Below are 22,058 nucleotides of genomic sequence, written 5' to 3'. Positions count from 1 at the left end.
GTGCTAGAATTTTTAGGTCTTTTAATTAATTAATTTTGACCAAATCACCAATGTTTTACCAATAATTGAATTTATTTCTTTTAGATCATCAACTTATTCGTGGCCGTTATCATGGACAACTTTGACTATCTCACAAGGGATTGGTCTATATTGGGACCCCACCACCTCGATGAATTTGTTAGGTATGGTTTTAATTTACCATTTAAAATAAGTAGGTATACAGATTTTTTTTTTGTTAGTTTTGAACCAAAAATTTACTTAATCGTAGTTCAAATAAATGATTGGTTGGTAAGTAGTATCAATGTGCAAGAAGAATGTTGTTATTTTTTTTTGTGAAATGACGATGTCGTGTATTTTTAAAGCAACCATGAATAACCAAATTATTTACTGTGTTGAAATAACATTCGTTTCATTAATATTGCGTAGGCTTTGGAGTGAATATGACCCTGACGCCAAAGGACGTATCAAGCATTTGGACGTAGTGACGTTACTTAGAAAGATAAGTCCACCGCTAGGTAAGTATCACAATTTTTCTTCAATAATTGTACCAGTCAAAAGTGATTTTATTTTTCATTTCATGAGGTTCAAAATACTATATCTCTAAGGTTTTGGAAAACTCTGCCCCCATCGGACGGCGTGCAAGCGTCTCGTGTCAATGAACATGCCTTTAAACTCGGATGGGACAGTCAACTTTAACGCTACACTGTTCGCTGTTGTGAGGACGCAATTGCAAATCAAGACTACAGGTTAGTAAAATAATGAATTTCTTACAATAACCATTCTTGTTGGGGATACTGTTCATGTTATACAGAGACTAGCGACCGCCAGCGACTTCACAAGTGTTTATCCGTTTTACCCCTTTAGAGGTGAAGTTTCGTAAAATCCATTCTTAGCTGATGTCTACACCTATAATGGAACATACTTACCAAGTTGTAGGTGTTATTTTTTCTGAGATATCGAGATCCATCGGTGAGTGGTTCATCTGTCATGACACTAATCACTTACTCGGCAACAGAGGCAACAATATTAGCATAGACACCATAGGAGACATTGTTATCTTTTTATTGTGGATCAAACTGGATTTAAACTTCAATTAAAAATTGATACTTACTCTAAATAACGTTTTGACACTCAAAGTGGCCAAAAAGTTGACAACACAACCTTATTTCAAGTATAGGTAGTTGTTGTAATTCACGAATAAAGTGAGCTTTACGTGTGGTGTGGTGGCTCGCTACTTTACATGTACACGTACACACACAATAAAGCTCACTCGCCTTCGTGAGTTGCAAGAATATAACAAAGACGTGTTGCGAGCTTTTTGGCTGCTATGGGTGTCACGTTATTCGACGCTAATTGTAGGGTTCTATAATTTGTCTATACTAATCGTGCCTGCTCCTTTACTAAAAATAAGTATATGTTTACATGACTTATCATAATGTTTACAGGAGTCATCGACGAATGTAATACCGAACTCCGAGCCATTATAAAGAAAGTTTGGAAGAGAACATCGCCAAAGCTCTTAGACCAAGTAGTTCCTCCACCAGGAGATCCCAACGAGATCACGGTGGGCAAGTTCTACGCCACGTTCTTAATCCAAGATTACTTTAGAAGGTTAGTGAATGTATTACTATGTCATCCATATAGCTTTCTTCTTTATAACATTCATAAAATATTTATTTGTGGAGTCATGTTTATTTTTGCGTAGTAGTACGTCAGTTATTTTTATTTAATCAATCAAATTATCATAAACGAGAAATAAACTGTTGGAATACTTTTTTTTTCTTATTTTATTTCTCATGGGTATTTGATAATACTCCTTAACTGTATTGAAATCTTCTAGGCTTATGTAAAACTCATTTTTATATGTTATCTGTATTATAAGCTGTATCTTTTCCAAATAAAGAAAAAATAAACATATTCCATAATTAGTCCAGTTCCCTTGAACAACAAAATTTGTTTAGAGTGAAATTGGACATTGGAGATACATTTAATGAAATAACTAATGCTATTTCTGTTTTTATAGGAACCATGCGTAAGTCGACATCCAAGTTTTTTGCAACTCGGCGATTTATTCCGCTGTATTTAAGCTTGCCCATCTTTGGGATCCATACCAGTTTGTTATTGTCCCAAGGATGTCGCTTTCGAGATTTTTTACCACTTTTATCACTGATTTTGATTTTGTATAATACCCCCTTTGAAATTTTTAGTATCATGCAATTGTCAATTATGATTTCTGAGCTTAGCAGGCAATTGACACGTTTTAGTGATGATTGCACGATGCCTCCATCTTTCGTTTTCAGCTTTCCCGCATATCTTTAGGATTGATCCAATCCCATGCATACCAAGTCCCTTCACAGCATGATTTTACTTTTTTCAAAACTGATTCATAAAGTTTTAAAGCATGTTTTCTCCGTGTTTTTGTTGTTTTTACAATCACTTGCTTCGGATCCGCACAGAACTTTTAATTTTAAGTTTGAGTGTTTTTTCAGCGTGGTCAAATTTTATTTTGTGTACGTCCAAACGTTTGCATGTCTATATTTGATTGGCTTCTGTTACATATGATGCGATTCGAAACACTTTACAGTGCAAATGATTGTAACGTCACTGAGAAGACATGTTTTGGTCAAAGTGAATGTCAACTGTCGAAATACAACCAGACATTAATTTATCCATTTAAAAACCCTAATTGATTAGTAACAGTAGTAAAGGGTTTTGAAAAGATTAACCGCGAAGTTTTATTTTTGGGGCTTCTGTGTAAATATGACAACTATGACAGGTTCCGGAAGCGGAAGGAACAGGCGGCTGCAGGTGCTGCAGTGTCAGTTCAGAAGACTCTGCAAGCTGGTCTGCGGACTCTTTGCGATGCTGGACCGGAACTAAAACGAGCGATATCAGGGAATCTGGACGAAGTGGTCGCGGAGACTGTCGAACCTATGCATAGGGTAAGATTCACTATCAAATCATTTAGTATTCACTGCAGGAGCATGACTCTCTCACCAGACGCAAATGGAGGATTTGACTTACATTCCCCACACTAGCCAGATGGGATGCGTGGGAGTCATCCTATTCTATTTTTCCGGAGAACCACACTGCAAGGTAATCGTACTATTCCCACCTCTCGTTCCCACCACTGCAACTCCTGTGTAGCCAGGATCTACAATTTGACCGCCAATAAAAACCCAAGCAGTGAAGGTCAAGTTTGTTCCATGTGAAAGTTAAACTGTCATTGGACCCTCAACGAAATTAATCAGAAAAACATAGGAGGAGTTCGAAGATAAGGTTCGACTTCCCTCCATTGCAAAGCGGATGACAGGTGACCAACAAAGGTCATACTTGTACTGCTAAGAGACTATTGTGTTACTGCCTAAAAACTAAGTGAGATACATGATTTCAGCGTAATCATACATTATTTGGAGCTGTCTGGACCAGTATAAAGAAACACGGACGAGAGAGTTTCTACGGCAAAGTTGATAAGAAAGGAGCACAGCCTTCTGTTAAACTCAAAATGCCAGCAAGTAAGTTATCAGCATTTATTTTTGTATGGCTTTAATGTAATAATTATTTTAATGTTATTTAACTTTCAGATAAACAAGAAAGTTCATCATTAAGTTCCATGATGCGAAGAGAACTTGGTATGGATGGTAAAATACCAGAGGAAGAAATGTAAGTTTTAGTGTAGACCAACATGAATTATTGTACAGTCAAGGAATGAAAAGGTTCGTCACCTTAGTGTCGGTTTTCGCTTGCACTAGGTACTGTGAGAGTCAAACCTGCCAACATAACAGTGCAAGAAACAGTGCTGCTAACATTTAAATAAATATGACGTTTGCTAACGAATAAGGTTTTACTTGTTTATTTTTCTATCCCATCAGTGCAATGCAATGATGACATTGACCAATTGACAATATTTTTTTTATTTAAAAGAAATAATAATGGCAGTTTGAACCAACAAGAAGGTTTTAGTTTATCAATCATAATAATCTTCTTGACAAGATAAATCGTCAAACAACTTTGATCTGAATAATTTTGAACTTTACTGACGAACAGTTAAAGATTATTTTCTCTAACTCGAGATTATTCTGTAACATAGTTTCAAAAGGTAATATGTGCTCGCGATTCGTTGAAGGAATCAATTTGAAAACTGACGAACCTTTTCATTCCGTGACTGTACATAGGTACCTAACTTCTAAAACACGTAAGATTTTTTACTAACTTTAGAAAGACTAATTTTAGAATGTCCGAAAATTCATTCTTAGAGAGCTGGCAGACGAGCGACTTTTGACATTGGTAGGCGACGTAGGCAACTGTTGGCGACTATCTCCGACAACCACCTTTCGCTGTCATGACATATTGACATTAGTGACATATTGACGCTGATGCATCGCGACTATCGGCGACCACCTGTGGTATTCGCGATGCATCGGCGACTGTTGTCTAATTTGAATATCTGTCGTCGGCGACTGTCGCCGACGTCACCGGCTTCAGTCGCTGATGTACTGTTAGTTAGTTAGTTAGTTTTGCAGGGCAATCGAATGCCGCACTTAGCCTCATGATAGGGCCATTGTGCGCGATTTGTGGTTTATCTTCCTACTCCAACCACCCGAGATCCCCCCAGAAGGCGAGCAGCCCGTCCAGGCTGCTGCAGGCTTCCTGTAGCGACGACGGTGATCGAAGAAATTGAGCCCGTTGTTCTTCCACGCTACTGCACTCCATGAGCACATGCTGCGGTGTTTCCTCTGCCTCCATGCACCCCCTGCATAGTGGGCTGTCTGTGACACCTATATTGTATAGGTGCTTGTTTAGCATACAGTGTCCGGTTATGACACTTAAGACCTTGCGGATGCTGTCCCTGTTTAGTCTGATGAGGCTGCGGGAGAACTTTTTCGATACGTCCGGAACCGCATCTTTTGTTTGCCTGCATCCTTCGCTATTTTTCCATTCTGTGTGGTGTTTTTCTTCTGTTTTGGAACGCAGCCAGTTCCTGATCTGTGCTTGTGGTATCGGCAGTATTGGTTCCGGGCCAAATACTGTTGTGTCCGAACCTCTTTTTGCCAGTTCATCCGCTGCGTCGTTGCCTAAAGAGTTACTGTGCCCTTTGATCCATTGCAGGGTAACTCCATTTACAGCTGCGATGTCTTGGAGCGCTTCATGGCATTCCAATATAAGGGCCGTTGTTATTGTGTTGCTTTTTAGCGCTTGCAGTACGGATGCACTATCCGAGATAATTCTTATGTTTAGACCTCGGATGTCTCTGGCTGTACTGATACTGATGTACTGTTGCTCGTCTGTAAAGCTTATAGCTCTACATATTATTATTATTATTTTAGAAAACTTGACGATGGTAACCATAGCGACGAGGAAATAGCCATGCAGCCTCTTCTCCACGGAAAGGACTCTGAACGGATATTCAGAGCAATAGAGTAAGTTATGCACTTACTGTAGGTCAAGCGCTTAATTCAGTTTGTGCCTGAGGTATGGGAGTGGCGCAAGAGGGTGATTATGTGACAGTTATACGTCAGCGAGCTTCGCGAAATTCTCACGTCCGAATTACCGCAGTGTCTCAAGTCAAAAGTATTTGACCAGTGTGTGTTGCCAGTGATGGTGTACGGATCTGAGACGTGGTCGCTTACTATGGGCCTCATAAGAAGGCTCAAGGTCACCCAAAGAGCGATGGAGCGTGCTATGCTCGGAGTTTCCCTGCGTGATCGAATCAGAAATGAGGAGATCCGTAGGAGATCCAGAGTGACTGACATAGCCCGCAGAATCGCTAAAATCAAGTGGCAGTGGGCGGGGCACATAGCTCGAAGAGCTGATGGCCGCTGGGGCAGAAAAGTTCTTGAGTGGCGACCACGAGCTGCTGGAAGACGTAGCGTGGGCAGGCCTCCCACTAGGTGGACCGACGATCTGGTGAAGGTCGCGGGAGGTACCTGGATGCAAGCGGCGCAGGGCCGGTCTTTGTGGAAATCCTTGGGGAGGCCTTTGTCCAGCAGTGGACGTCTTTCGGCTGAAACGAACGAACGATACGTCAGCGAGACATCAGATTTGTATTTTTTTTTATCCACAACGAGGAAGCTCTTGGCCTGTATCTCACCTGATGGTAAGTGATGATCAGGCCTAAGGTGGAAGCGAGCTTCACCCGGAATCCTCAACAACGGAGGAACTGGCTATCTCACCTCTAACTGCCGGAACACAACATGTTAACATTGTTGTTATGGCGACAGACTTAGGTAAAATGGTGGTAGCTAGCCAGGCGGACTTAGCCCTATACAGGGTGGAATTTTGTAATGCCACCTGGAGGGAAAGTACTCTTAATACTGCAGATAGAAAATTTTACTGAAAGAAAACATTCCTTTATTTTTGAAAAGAAAGAGAACTGCATTCATAGATTTTCGAAAATTTTTCGAAAATTCACTACCATACTATACAATTTTCTGTACAAAATTAAAATAATTTAAGATTTTATGGATCTCCTTTCATTTGATTTATCAAGTTTGTTAGAGAGATTTCATCCTTATACTTGACCCTAACGATCGATGCAATAAAAATACAGGATGTAATTTTTAACAGATTTTAGTTGGTTCGATTCCCGGGTGTGGCAAGCAAATTTTTGGGAATCTTTGAATGCAGTTCTATTTCCTTTCAAAAATAAAGGAATGTTTTCTTTGAGAATTTTTTTCTAGCTACAATATTATGAGTACGTTACAAAATTCCACCCTGTAAATATTGTAAGCCCTAACACCAACCAAACCGAACAGAAAAATCTGCCCCCACTGGGAATCGAACCCGGGACCTCTGCGTCTGAAGCAGGTGGTCTTACCACTAGACCAAAGAGGCGGTTCAACCGTAACCCGTGCCGCTGCCATACCTCAGGCTCTGATTGAGTTAAACGGAAAACCTATAAAATGTAGTAGAGCCTGGTCCGTGAGCACGTAGAATTTTGACCAATGACCCCAAGCTACCCAACCTTATCGCTCGCGCGTAATTATATTGCTGTCGCGACTGTGCTTGGGGTCATTGGACAAAATTCTACGTGCTCACGGACCAGGCTTTAGTTTATTTTGTCAATTTGTGTCATATTACTTTTCCTTTAGTTTTTGTTACTTTAGTTAGCGCTTCATTTATTTTATTTATGACTTCATATTTTTTTCAAGAAACTGTATTTTAATTAAAATAAATATAGATTCATCTTCTATTATGTTTATCTACATATTATTATTTCATTTTTATTTTAAAATATTGATAAGCGTGCTGTACTAATAAGTATATTGCAGATCTTAAATTATGTGTTATTAATATAATATTATTTCTGTACTAAATGTGGATCAAGCTTTTATTTTACGTCGAATCATAGCACATTAAAATTGTTTTAACTGTTTGTACAGGCACTGTACATTTTATTATTTATACACATTTTTTAAATATTTGGGTACTTCTCATTTACACTCAAATTTGATGGTCACACAATAATAGTTCATAAACGGTATAAGTTAGAACAATAACTTTGAAATCAGATGATAAAATATCTATTTAGCTACGTACAAAATAAATTTTATCGTAATAGAAGCAAAAATAATATGAAAAAATCACATGAAACGATAGAAAACGGGGTCATTTTTCGCGTTCTCATCGTGTCACACCTTCGGTTGCAATGAAACATTTGGTTACTGCATTCACAATTTTCATTCAATTTGTGTGTAGCATATACTAAAATCATCGTTATTAAATATACTTTCCACACAATAGTCAAAAAAATATCTTCTTATAATTATTTTGAATTGAGAAAGCGAAATACGTTGGTCACACGATTTTAGGTACCTAAAATTTTGAGTAATAATACAAGATTGCCGTTAAACCGAACACCAGCAACCAATCACAGCGTTCTATTCGGTTAACGTCAGTCGCGCTTCGACCATTGGGGAGGTGAGATAGGTCCATCGTCGCTCCGCGAAAAAAATACGTAACTTTTTGTGATTATCCATAGACATACCGTCGCTTGCTTGAACAATATTTTCTACCTCTAAAATTTAAACAATTTAATTGAAACTTTGCCATTGAAAACTTAACATGTTAGACTTATTTGTGTAGTATTCGACTTGAACCGTTAAATTCAAATTTAAGGATAATTCATGAAAAACTAAATTTTTCGTCACCTTCGTGGCATCACCTTCGTGGTGTTTTATACACGAAGGTGATTTTAGGCCACGAAAGTGATTTCTTGCTTTGGTTTATTTTAAAATATAGTGACTGGTGTTCATGTTTTTATAATATTATAATAACTAATAAATTATACATGGTGCCTAAGTAGAGTTCAGTACATCAATAAAAAAAAAAGGGCCTCGTATTTTTGTTGTCTGTCTGTATGACTGTATGTATGTCTGTATTATGTGACTGTGTAGGTATCTGTTTGTAAGGTAAATTTAATCTGAAGTTTGAGTTAAAAGTTGTACAACAAAAATACGAGGCCCTCTGGCCTAAATAAAAAATATACATTTGTTGAGGGACTAATAATCAGTTAGAGTTCTTTTTTTATTGAGGTACTGATAATCCGTTTTTTGCTTCTTTAGCATTTCAGAATGCCACCAGTGTCACCCTTAAAACCAATTGCGTAGAATCTTGTAACTTAGTAGGTGACGTAATCGGTAAAATTTTATCTTGTATTTAAGTAGGTACCTATTTATATTATGTTATTGCTATTTATCTATGAAAATAAGACAAAATATATGTTTTATAAACACTTAAGAGTCATTTACAGTAGTAAAGTTTGAAAAAAATATTGCTGTGAAGTACAGAATCACTTTCGTGGCATCAAAAAATTCAAAACGTTAAAGCTTCCAAACGAGACTCACTATTTGACTGATTTACTGAGAATACAATCTTCACATCAAGCGCTACAATTTTTGTTTACAAAAAGTTGAAATAAGTTAGAAATAAAATTCGCCACGAAAGTGACGATGAGAACCGTGGCGATGAGAAGTACCCATTTAATCTTCACTATCTTTTTATTTCTTTTTTCTTTAATATGTATTATTGTTAAAATCACGTAAAAATAAAATAAAAATACTATACAGCTTTCCTTTTAATAGTGGTGGGGGCATTTTAAAAAATATGTAAACTAAAAAATATGTTGGTTACCAAAAAAATGTACAGTTTCGGTACAAATGTAACAACAACAATGTAACGTTTACAGAAAAACATCGAACGAATTAGTGCAGATGAAAAACAACTGTAAGTTTGTTTTAGTGTGTTGTGATTGTTTGCATTTATAAACAACATTTTTATATGAATATCTTACAGTTTTTTCCTATTAACTAAAAATAATAGTATGCTCTTCGTAGAAGTATAATTCCGTAAGAATTATTTATTTTGTACTTATCTTATGAAATATTTATTATTTTTTATTTAAAATAGTTATTTTCCAACAATAAAACAATAAATGAATGCATTTTATTATCGTACTTTAAAATTTGCATGTGTTTTTGTTGTTATTAATACGATTTTATTATAAAAATATCAAAAATGAATGCATGTGTATTGTGTATGGAAAATATTTAAGGTGTTTTCAAGAACTTCATCATCATCGAAAAAACATAGCATAAGATTTTAACAACTTCCTTTTAGTGAATTTTCCTTCGGAGCATGGGTAATTTCATAATTAGGTACATTTATGTGAAGTTTTAAGGGCTTCATTTGCCTTTAGTTTACTGGTTTGTTAATATTATAGACATTTATAGTAAGTGCACTTCTACCAGGAACCCTTGATGGCGAAAGAAACTTACTACAATAATAAAATTGGCGTTGAGGAAATAAGGATTACTTTTATATTTTTTTTTATTTTATTTTACATATTTTTTACCCGTTAGCCCCTCGTACTAACTAAGCTAAATATGCTTGTATCACGAGTGAGCTCACCACAATAGTCGAGCGGCGGCGGGGACGCGTCTTTCCGTTCTATACATGGCCAGAACGCACCCATAGGAAACTGCTCGTGTATATTTCGGAGTGCCTGTTTGTAAATCTGTGACTCCAAACTATACACGAATTTTGCGTACTGATCGTGTATAGTTTGGAGGAGCTTAGTAAAAAAAGTCATCTCCAAACTATACTCGATTAGTTTCTACTACACCACTTACACTTGACTAGAGTGTGTTTAGTTGATATTGATTTAGTAAAATTCAGTAAAATATGGAACTATATTTAAAATTACATTTATTTGATATTATTACATAAAATATTATTATTTTACTGAATCTATAATAAATCTAGATTTTTAAAACTATTGTAAGTGGTTTTTGAAATTAAATTGATTAGGTAGATTTCAAATTAAATAACAATTTAATTAATATGAGAGAGAGTGAGAGAAGAAAGTTCAACGCGCATTAAATACAATATTATGCGAGACTTTAAATGCTAGGTTTGTATTGTCGGCCGTTTGGTGTAGTGGCACAGAATAATAATAAGTACTACGTACAGAAGTTTTTCTTCGCGAAGGTATTCAAAAAAATGTATGCTCAATGTCATCAACAATATGGTGTAATTTAGCTTGTCTTAAGAGTCGAGCACCGTTTTGTTGACATACGTCAGTGATCGGTACTGTCTTGATGCCATAGGGCTGACTGCTACAAGAAGCTACTGTGTCGCCATCTAGCGCACCACACTTGCATTCACTGCTCTTCGCGGCAACGCGCAGCTACATGCGGCCGCCAGTTATATAGTGTAAGAGCTAGCAGCTAAATATTTTATAACACACATAACTGTGACAATTTATTTCACGTGGGCGAAGCCAAAAAGCTAGTAAGAAATAAAAATTCAATTCAGTAGGTATTTCAAACCAAATTTTATTACATAAACAAACATTATACTAATTTCATTATGGGCCCTTAGTATGTGAAAACTGCAATTGACGATATTTCGCACTGTTTTCAATATTATGTATTACAGAACGTATGTGTGATGGGATGATATTTTCGAAAACATGATTAGAAAAAATTTTTCTCGAAAAAAAAAAACATTTACCTCTGGATTTTTTTATAAAAGTTTAATATGACCGTGTTTTACAATAAAATTCCTATAAAATCACAAAGGTATCATGTTTGCCTCTTTGATTTCCTGGCTGTTTTAGATTTCAAAAACCTAAATATATTAATTTATTAACATTCTGATAAAAATGTGAATGGCTCTTACGATGTCCCCCCCTTAAATCAAAATGTCTTTATTTGGTCTATATGCCCATCATCACTACGTAATAATTATAAAAAAAGTCGCTTTCCTGTCTGTCTGTCCCTATGTATGCTTAGATCTTTAAAACTATGCAACAGATTTTGATACGGTATTTAGGGTTCCGTAGCCAAATGGCAAAAACGGAACCCTTATAGATTCGTCATATAGTCTGTCTGTCCGTCCGTATGAAACAGCCATTTTTTTCCGAAACTATAAGAAAAATACTGATGAAACTTGGTATGTAGATGTATTCTGCGAACAGCATTAAGATTTTCACACAAATTAATATAGAAAAAAGCAATACATTTTGGTTTTCATTAAACCCATACGTGTGGGGTATCTATGGATAGGTCTTTAAAAATGATATTAAGGTTTCTAACATCATTTTATATGTATGTACATACATTGTACATCATGAAAACTTCCAACGAAAATTGGTTTGAACGAGATCTTGTAAGCAGATTTTTTAAAATATTTTTGAAAAAAAAATTAAAGTTTCTACTTATTTCCTCATGTACGCGTAGAGGTATTAAATTGAAATTCATTATTAAAAAAAATACGCTGAAAAGCTTTCAAACATAAAATTAAAAAATCTACTATACCTAAGTAGCATCGCATACGAAATGAAAACATAGAACGTTTTTGTGCACTTTTTAAAATGAGTTAACCAAGTATATGGCTATTAGACTTGCACACGTCCGTCCGTTTTTTGTAGGATTAATATAATTAAGTAACATTTATTTTTTGCATTCGGCTCTTGGTCTAACCCAAACGAAACACGAACAACTAATGAACTAACAATGAACAAAGTTGATAAATTAGTAATATGTAAATAATGAATTTGTTTTACGAGCTGTCCCGGCGTACTTCGTACCGCAAATTAATATAAAGTTGTTTAAGTGATTTATAAAATCGCAATATTAATTTTTGAAAGTAGGGTCATTGTGCTGGTTTTCTATCTAACTTCGGTTTTCGTCCATTTCACTGAGCTGCCATAAACACATGCGTAAAATTTGAATACAAAGTATTGTATTCACAGAAGGCAGTAGCCATCCCGCGCTAGTTTTGTTGCAATCTATAATGCCTAAGCAACAGTTCTACCTAAATGAAAATGTAATTTAAAAAGTAGTGAGTTCCAAAAAATTACGTAAATGCGCGGCCATACACCGGTCACCGGTACATTGCAGAAATCATCGCGCTAGAAAAAAAACGTGCTGACAGGAAAAGTTTTTGGCACGTATGTCTAATTGATAGCATTATAAACACAATTTTAAGTGTTTCTTAAACTTCTTCATACAAAATTAAATCTTAGATGACTAAGGGTCATTTTTTTAAAGCATAGCTCAGGTCATATAGCAGGCAAATCAACTCGGAAAGGGATCAACAACGTATCGCCTTTTGTGACATGGAGGTAATAGTGGAGAGGAAATATAGATCTATACAAAAATTCGACAAATTAATGACAAACAGCTGTTTATCTCTTTCTAACTTACCCCTGGTGATGTATAAAAAAAGAAATAGATAATGTTTGGTCAGTACTCATTCTGGCAACATTTTCATGTGACGTCACTAACTACCTGACTTGTGCCGAGTAGGTACCTACATACAAGATTTAAGAAAACAACATATTTATAGGCAATCAGCTGACAACTACACGCACACACACACACACAAATACCTGTCAGCTGATTGCCTATATTGCGGCCATGTTGTTTTCTTAAATCGTGTATGTATTTATAATGCGTGTAAGTGTGTGCGTAATGTACCGAGTACGTTTATTTTAAAGTTACGCCAAGTCCATGAGACATTGATATACGTCAGTGTTTTGCGAGCTGTCATTGCCCTTCGCGCGCTGTCATCGGCGAGGCAAGGCGTTTACGTTACGGTGCGGATTGTGTGTGCGTTGCAGTATGGACTTTAGTTGACTGCCTTTATGAGCACTCGAACGACATAAAATAATATGATACATTTATGTAAGGGTATTTTAAGATCACAAAGTTGGCAACTCCGATAGTTGGACGAAAACCAGCGCAAAGACCCTATCCTGTTTGACACCTATAATAATTGACAATAGCTGGCTCGGCGAACTTCGGCAAACTAATGTGTGACGTGAAGTGCCAAATCGCGGAAAATGTCGGAAGAAATACATGAATTTGCATGAATTATCATGAATAATAATAACCACTTATTTACCTCTCAGTGTCTTCAGGCAACTTAAAAAAAGTACATTGTGTGTTTTTATTATTATTTAGGCAGTTAAATACTGCACAGTATTTTTTAAACAGTATTTTTTTATTTTTTTCCATAATACAAGAGTACGCGTGCGTGTGTCAATGCTCGCTCGTATCTTGTATGTGACGCCTTGTCGAATCGCCTCCTGCAGGTGGGCTATCGTGCGTGTTTTGTTTTCGATGTGAACTCGCGGAGATGAACAGGCCTGGTAGTGGTTCGAAGTGGTAGCGGGTTCGATTCCCGCACAGTACAAACATTTGTGTGCATGAACATATTTGTTTGTATTGGACTGGGTGTTTACTATGTATAATAAGTATGTATTTACAAAAAAAAGTATTTAATTATGTTTATATCCGTTGTCTAGTACCCATAGTACAAGCTTTGCTTAGTTTGGGACTAGAAGCGCAGTGTAAATGTCTAAGGATGTTTATTTATTATTTATTTTATTTATTAACTTTTATCTCAAGAACAAAATCATTTTGACATATTTCCATACCTACAATTGGTGAAATATCAGCCCCAAAACAAATATCTTTTCTATGGCAGAATAAGAAACACCAAAAAATCCTTTATCAAAACAATGACACGTGTCGTAAGATGATTCAATGTTTAAAGTAGACACGCAGATATGAATTAATCTATCTATATAAATAAAAATAAATTGATGTTCGTTAGTCTGATTAAAACTCGAGAACGGCTGGGCCGATTGAGCTGATATTGGTTTTAAAATGTTTGTCGTAGTCCAGGGTAGGTCTAAACGGTGAGCAAATACGCGCGCGATATTGTTTTTCTGTAACAGACAAAATTCCACGCGAGCGAAGCCGCGGGCGGAAAGCTAGTATGTAATAGAAAGAGAGGTCAATAAGTCAAAATGACTAGCATGCAACTACTCGCGTATAAATTGTAATCACGCACTTATTACAATACATACATGATTAGTCCGTATGCGTACTGGCGATGTATATTTTGGAGGAAGATATTTGACCTAAGTCACTACAAAGTATACGCGAGCAGTACGCAGCGTATGCGTACTGGTCGTGTATAGTTTGGAGGAGCTTAGTAAAAAAAGTCATATCCAAACTATACTCGATTAGTTTCACACCCTTGCGTTCTGGCTATGTATAGAATGGAAAGACGCGGCGGGGACCGAACCCGCGTTCCCCGGATCACGAGTCGGCCAGTCCGACCCCTTCACCGTTCGGCTATCGTGGGTTCTAACATTTATCTCCAGGTTCATTTTATTATTAATTTGGTAATAAACTGCCATTATAAACTTACCGGAATAAACAGAACAGAGAAACAGAATTTTTCTGAAAGGTTTTCGCCATCATAGTTTATCTGTGCAAGTGCGCTGGCATTTCTGTACGGCAAGCACGAAAAACTTTCGAGTTTAAATCGTTTGCGTACTCGAATCGCCATCAAAAGATTTAGTAAGAAAACTACAACAGCGCCCTTGTGAACGTGTCGTAAAGTGAACTTAGTATGAGATGTGGTTGCACGAAACTTATTTTGAGAATCAAAATTGTCACGTTATCGTTTAATTCGAAGATTGAGTATCGAATTTTATCGAGTACGCAAACGATTCGAAGACGAAAGTTGTTCATGCTAGAGGTACTGAGATTATTCTTTTCTTTCTTTAATTAACACTATGGCTTTAACCTTTGTTTGTTCAGCTCGTGACAGTGCAAGGAAACAGAACAACAACGTGCCTTATTGTGTAGAGAATCCCGCGGAGAATCTTATTTCACGGGTAAGTTAAATGAAAGCAATAAATATAAATTTTATTTTGCCACAAGGTAGACCGACGACCTGGGAAGCGCTGGATGCAGGCCGCTGCCAACCGTGCGATGTGGAAGTCATTGGGGGAGGCCTATGTTCAGCAGTGGACGTCCTGTGGCTGAAATGATTTAATTTAATTTAAATTAAAAAAAAAATGATGATGATCATGATATTTTGCCTACAACATAATAATTTATTATTATCACCACCATAATTTCGGCCATAGGACTTCCACTGCATACATAGGTTTCCCCCAATAATTTTCATACTGCCCGGTTGGTAGTGGCCTGCATCGAGCGTCTTCGTGCTACCTTTATGAGGGTCGTCGACCCACCTTGTACTAACAGTATTATAGGCCCTATTTCAGGGAAATTATACACGTCCCAAATATCCCTACTCGATTACTACAAACGTAAATAGCTAACCTGTAATCTAAGACTGAGAATTTATTGCTCTGGTTTACCTACTAGTTACAAGTTAATTTTCCTAAATAAACAACACTCCTGTATACCAAAAACGCGATGGCTAAAACAGCTTTGCACATGAATATTGTAAAATAAACATGCAGTTAGGTAGATGGAGAGAAAATGTATATGAAACAAGACTCACCTGAATCCTTGGTAAAAACCGCCCTGAGCTAAACTTCTTAAAGCATCGGCACAAAGGCGGTACACTCTGTCTGCTTTCTTCGGTATCCTATAAAATGATACGTACACAGTTTCACACCCAAAAACAATGCACTGTCTAATGCACTATACACTTGTGTATTAAATAAAACACTGGTATGTGCTAACTGTTTGAGCTAGCAGCAAGAACTTACGTCCGTACCGTGCGGCGGCCCGAATACGACTGACCCCCACCCACCCACCGCGCCGTACTACTTAGTGTTGCCATAGCGCACACTCTTTATTTGCGTAGTAATATATCACAACTTGCGAGTCATCTCCAAAAAGAATAATAAAAAAAAAACAAATAAACCCAGTCCAAAGCAATAGGACTGAGCGTGGTGCAGGAGATAATTTGTGTTCGATTGCAAATTCCACGCCAAACTGATTTCAAATCAATGATGTCAATCAATACAAATCCTCCCGTGTTTGTCTTCTCACTCTTTCCAGTATAATGTGAAAGAGAGGGAATGTATTTCGAGACTACCGGCGGATTTTTTTAAAAATAAATGTTAATATTTTATGATGACATAACTATCGTTAGAGCGAAATTTGAAAATGGAACGGAAATACGCATTCCATTTTTAATTTTCGCGCCTTATTATTGTTATTGGGCCCTTTTCCACGCTGCCGCACAATTTATAAACGCAGTAAGTACCACTTACTGCATTTATGATTGTTTTGAATATTCTGAATCCTGACATCGCGATCTATAAGAATCAAAGACCCGTTTTTTTCTATCTATCTTAGAACGGAAGATACATGTTATCATAAACGCAGTAAAGAGCAGATTGTAGGTTTCTTCACATACTATGTTAGCAGTAAGAGCACATAATAACTTAATATTACGTGAATACTCGCGCTTACTTAATTTGCTACACAGTAATAGTGCAGTATGTGCCAATTACATCATTCTTATTATGTTTCTACAATTGTTAAGTTCACCTTGCACATAGTATATGTGCAGTAATTCCACTTAAACACACACTGATATTATGTTTCCATAGGAAAAACAGATGACTTGTACTTAATATTAATGCAGTAATTACAATTATACTGCGTACATACTAAGGATTGTCAGAGTGCTGCCTAGGTGTTAACATGTTATGAACGCAGTGGTTGACTCTTACGTTATTGGAAGAAGTTGAAAACCTGTCCAAATGACAAATCTAGCCGAAGACCCAAGAGCTAGATTGACCCGACACTATACCGAAGATATCCCGGACGTGTCTGTACGAGATTAGAATGGCTCTCAAACAGCTGAAACACAACAAGGCACCGGGCGATGATGGAATCACGGCTGAGCTTCTGAAATCAGGCGGAACGCCGGTACTAAAGCTATTCGATTCCGTCATCCTTGAGGGAAAAACGCCTACGGCATAGCACAGAAGTGTGGTAATACTCTTCTTCAAAAAAGGCAACAAAACCTTGTTGAAGAATTTATTTTATACCCATCTCACCATCACTTTTGATTCTGTTTTTGAGAGTCATCGTGAATGGTTTCACGCGACATCTAGTCTCCCGAACAAATCGGTTTCCGATAAGGCTTTAGTACGATAGACCACATCTAGCAGAAAACTGAGGAGAATAATCAGCAACTTTGTCTGGCATTTGTGGTCTATGTATGAGAAAGACTTCTCTCTTCAAGCTACAGTCTCTCCAACGGTGCCAAATTTACTATAGATATAATCGTTGAAGGGCTTGTATGAATAGGCCACAATGTCAGTCCGTCTCCGAGATCAGGACTTCAGTTGCAGCGAGGGGTCAGACAGGGAAATGTCATATTTCTAAAACTGTTCACTACCACTCTGGAAGATGTTTTCAAGCTTCTGGACTGGAGCGGATTGGGCATAAAAATATCATCAGCGAGTACATCACCCATCTTTGATTCGCGGACGATATCGTAGTCATGGCTGAGAACGTGGAGGATTTAAGCTCAATCCTCGATTGCCTCAATAGAGCCTCTCAACAAATGGGTCTTTAATGGACAAGACAAAAATCATGTCAAATGCCGTGCTGTATCCACTCCTCTGAAGGTTGGAGACACTATAAGTTGTCTGATGGCCGCTGGAGCAGGAAAGTTCTTGAGTGGCGACCATGAGCTGGAAGACGCAGCTTGGGCAAGCCTCACACTAGGTGGACCGATGATCTGGTGAAGGTCGCGTCAGGTGCCTGTATGCGAGCGGCACAGGACCGGTCTTTGTGGAAATCCTTGGGGGAGGCCGTTGTCCAGCAGTGGACGTCTTTCGGCTGAAACGAACGACCGAGTCTTTATTTTATTAGATTGGTATATTTAAGATCTAAAAGTGGGTGCCATATCTTAATTTTTGATTGAATAACAAGCGATCTCAGCAATTATTTTGTAATACTTGTGTTTCGAGCTCAGACTTTCGAATATATGTAGGAATAAGGGTCTCTTCAATGACTAATTATTATTGAAATTACGGTTTTAACGTTTATTTAAAGTGATAGGTTTACAGACTGTATGCAACGAGATCAAATTGTCGAGTGTTAGAAACGTTCGATTTAAGTTGACAGGAGGGCGGAGCGGCGCGAAGTTAGCTGCGATCTTCACTCTGGTTCCGCGCCTTTGACGTCATGAGTTGTTTTCTTGCGCCCATAGATGGCGCTAACATACCGCCAGCCTTGAAAGCTCATGATTGACTTTCAAAATGTAGTCCGGTAGTAGGTTCTTCGATCTTCGTTTAGTTTCATTGATTGTTGATTGAAGCGATGCAATCTTCATTTTCATTTGTTGTAGGAAGCGGAAGAGGACAAAGTTTTGAAAACGCCCGCTTCACTATTCCAGTCGATGTTCGAATGTTTGCGACGCGTGCAACTCCATCTTTGCCGGGAAAAATTTCAGCAATTCTTCCCAATCTCCACTGGAGTTGTGTGGTTCGTTGATAGGTGCACGCTTATATAAAAATATTATCGATTCTCTAAGCTTAACATTCGATTCTGTTTATTTCTGGACAGATTCGACCATCGTCATTGGTTGGTTAAGTATGTCACAGCATTTACTTAAAACATTTGTCCAAAATCGAGTCACAGAAATTAATGAACTAACAAATGACACATTGTGGTTTCATGTTGAAAGCCAAAATAACCCAGCTGACTTAGTGTCAAGGGGTTTAAACGCTGTCGAACTCAAAAATAATAATTTATGGTGGCATGGTCCCAGTTACTTGCATTGTTCTGAGTGGTCACCTAGCAAACAACCAATGATACATTGTAAAGACTTACCTGAAACAAAAACTACAAGCGTAAGTACTTTATGCATCAATTCAGAAAACATATTCGATTTTGATAGATTCTCATCTTTCAACAGATTAAAACGTACAGGGGCCTACTTACTTAGATTTATTTATAACGCGCGTAATAAACAGCTGAGGCGAACCGGTTCCTTATCTGCCGCTGAGTTGAGCGAGTCGCAGCAAATGTTGTGTCGATTCGCACAGATGCAATCGTTTCCCTCGCTTTATAACAACTTACTCAAAGGATTGCCTTTAGAAAAATGCAAGGAATTTAATAAAGTTATCGGTTTAAATGTATTTTTTGACAGTTCTAAAGTAATTCGTGTTGGCGGGCGACTTTGTAATGCGACCAACTTTGAGTTTGATAAACAACATCCGATGTTGTTGTGTAGCAAAAGTCGATTTACAATACTTTTGTTTGAATATCAACATAAACATTATAACATTGAAGAGACCCTTATTCCTACATATATTCGAAAATCCGGCTCGAAGGAACATGTTTCGAGCTCAGACTTTCGAATATATGTAGGAATAAGGGTCTCTTCAATGACTAATTATTATTGAAATTACGGTTTTAACGTTTATTTAAAGTGATAGGTTTACAGACTGTATGCAACGAGATCAAATTGTCGAGTGTTAGAAACGTTCGATTTAAGTTGACAGGAGGGCGGAGCGGCGCGAAGTTAGCTGCGATCTTCACTCTGGTTCCGCGCCTTTGACGTCATGAGTTGTTTTCTTGCGCCCATAGATGGCGCTAACAACTTGTTTCATTTACCCCTTGGTCATTTGGGAAAGTTCAACATGAAAGCGTTATTGGCTTATGATAAGCGCAGTATAATTGTATTATTACTGCGCATTTAAAGTTTTGATAAATTATTTTGATTCACACTCCCACTCATAAATGCAGTAAGTTGTAAAGATACGGCGCATATATTACGTTGTAAGAACTAAAATTTAAATCAATCATTTAACACATGTACCGTAAGTAACGAAAACTACTGATAAACGCAGTAAGTGTTGTAATATTCAAATTTCGCGCCTTCTGCTAAAATGACAGGAGCTGTCTCATATGTCAAGTTTATTTTTTTTGTTTTTCACTCTACTCTGTGAACATTACTAGCAGACACGATTGTAAAGAAACTAAATAAAGTATTTGCTATTTTTCAAGTTAAAACTACTTGTTTTCATTAAAAATCAACAGGTTATGGGCCCAGAGTGTCCGATTAGTTAAAATCAGTGAACAAACGTTATTAAACTCAGTGTTCTACAAGTATTCAAAAACACATAACCTCAACCGAAACGTGCTCAGCCTTATGAAGAAAATTTCAAGTTGTTTTCCGATAAACAACTAACATGTCATCGTCAAATAACTCACTGGCATTAATAGAAAAACTAACAGGCCGTGAAAATTACGCAACTTGGCGATTCGCAGTCAAAACCTACTTGGAGCACGAAGAACTATGGGACTGCATTGAACCCACTAATCCAAGCACGGATATTGACAAAAGACGTGACACCAAGGCCAGATCGAAGATAATTCTTCTAGTGGATCCTGTGAATTACATTCATATTCAAGAATCAAGGACTGCTAAAGAGGTTTGGGATAACTTATCCCGTGCTTTTGATGACTCAGGACTAACACGCCGGGTTGGTCTACTGCGAGACCTATGCAATACTACGCTAGCAGGATGTTCAAATGTGGAGGAATATGTTAGTAAGATCATGACAACAGCACATAAATTGAGAAACATTGGCTTTCACGTAGACGATGAATGGCTCGGTACACTTCTATTGTCCGGCCTTCCAGAGAGTTACAAGCCAATGATTATAGCGATTGAAAGCTCAGGAATGAAGATTAGCTCTGATTCAGTTAAATCTAAAATTCTACAAGATGTTAAACAAACTGACAGTGATTCTACTGCTTTCGCTTCAAGCCAGAAGTTTCATAATAAAAACAAAAGCTTTTCAAAAGGCCCCCGCTGTTATTCATGCAACAAATATGGTCATAAAAGTCCAGAGTGTAAATCAAAACCTAATAAGTATCAGAAGAATAAGGAAAATAAACAGAATCAATCATCTTATGCAGCTGTATTTATTGCTTCTTCTGAATACTCCGATGACTGGTATGTTGATTCCGGTGCCTCAGCACATATGACCAAAAACAGGAATTTGTTTATAGAAGAAACAATCCCAGAAATAATGACTATTAAAGTTGCAAATAACAAATCATTACCTGTTCAAAGCTCTGGAAAAATAAGCTTAAGTGTTCATAATGAAAGAGGCCAACAAAATGAGATATTGTTTACAAATGTGCTGTATGTGCCTGAACTAGCTACAAACCTGCTGTCAGTAAGTCAAATAATAAAGAATGGTGGTCAAGTGAAGTTTAATAAGAATGGCTGTATTATACTAAACAAAAACAGTGTTATAGTAGCAACAGCAAGCTTGATAAATAATATGTACCGCTTGAACATGCCCACAGTCCAAGCTTGCATATCAGATGTTATCGAGCAAGATTATTTTCTATGGCACCAAAGAATGGCTCATCTGAATTTTCAAAGCTTGAGCAAATTGTCTGAAAACACTGCTGACTTAAAGCTTCGTGTACAAGCAGGAAATGTGAAGTGTATAACGTGTCAGGAAGGAAAACAAACACGTCTGCCATTCAAAAGTCAAGGATCTCAGAGTAAAGACCTGCTTGAATTAATACACTCAGACATCTGCGGTCCAATGGACACTCAGTCATTCGGAAAGGCTAGATACTTCGTGACTTTTCTCGATGATTACTCGAAGAAGATATTTGTATATGTAATGCATAACAAATCAGAAGTCCTAGAAAAATTTATTGAATTTAAAAAGTTGGTTGAGAATCAGTTAAACCGCACAGTTAAAATTCTCAGATCCGACA

General features: G+C 37.3%; 1 protein-coding gene across 1 annotated transcript in view; it reads left to right on the top strand.

The window, feature by feature from the left end:
* Positions 1-22,058, top strand: part of LOC135084313 (muscle calcium channel subunit alpha-1-like) — a 90,176-nt gene that overhangs the window by 53,765 nt on the left and 14,353 nt on the right. The window contains exons 35-44 of the mRNA XM_063979116.1: positions 85-182; positions 427-515; positions 606-746; positions 1,446-1,611; positions 2,777-2,942; positions 3,395-3,515; positions 3,585-3,663; positions 5,328-5,420; positions 9,188-9,225; positions 15,123-15,199. Of these exons, the coding sequence (XP_063835186.1) occupies positions 85-182; positions 427-515; positions 606-746; positions 1,446-1,611; positions 2,777-2,942; positions 3,395-3,515; positions 3,585-3,663; positions 5,328-5,420; positions 9,188-9,225; positions 15,123-15,199 (1,068 nt within the window). The remainder of the gene's footprint in view (positions 1-84; positions 183-426; positions 516-605; positions 747-1,445; positions 1,612-2,776; positions 2,943-3,394; positions 3,516-3,584; positions 3,664-5,327; positions 5,421-9,187; positions 9,226-15,122; positions 15,200-22,058) is intronic.

Source organism: Ostrinia nubilalis, chromosome 25 (assembly GCF_963855985.1).
Source record: "Ostrinia nubilalis chromosome 25, ilOstNubi1.1, whole genome shotgun sequence".
Lineage (NCBI taxonomy): Eukaryota > Metazoa > Arthropoda > Insecta > Lepidoptera > Crambidae > Ostrinia > Ostrinia nubilalis.
Note: the sequence above shows the minus strand (reverse complement) of the source record. Positions and strands in the feature narration are given on the sequence as shown.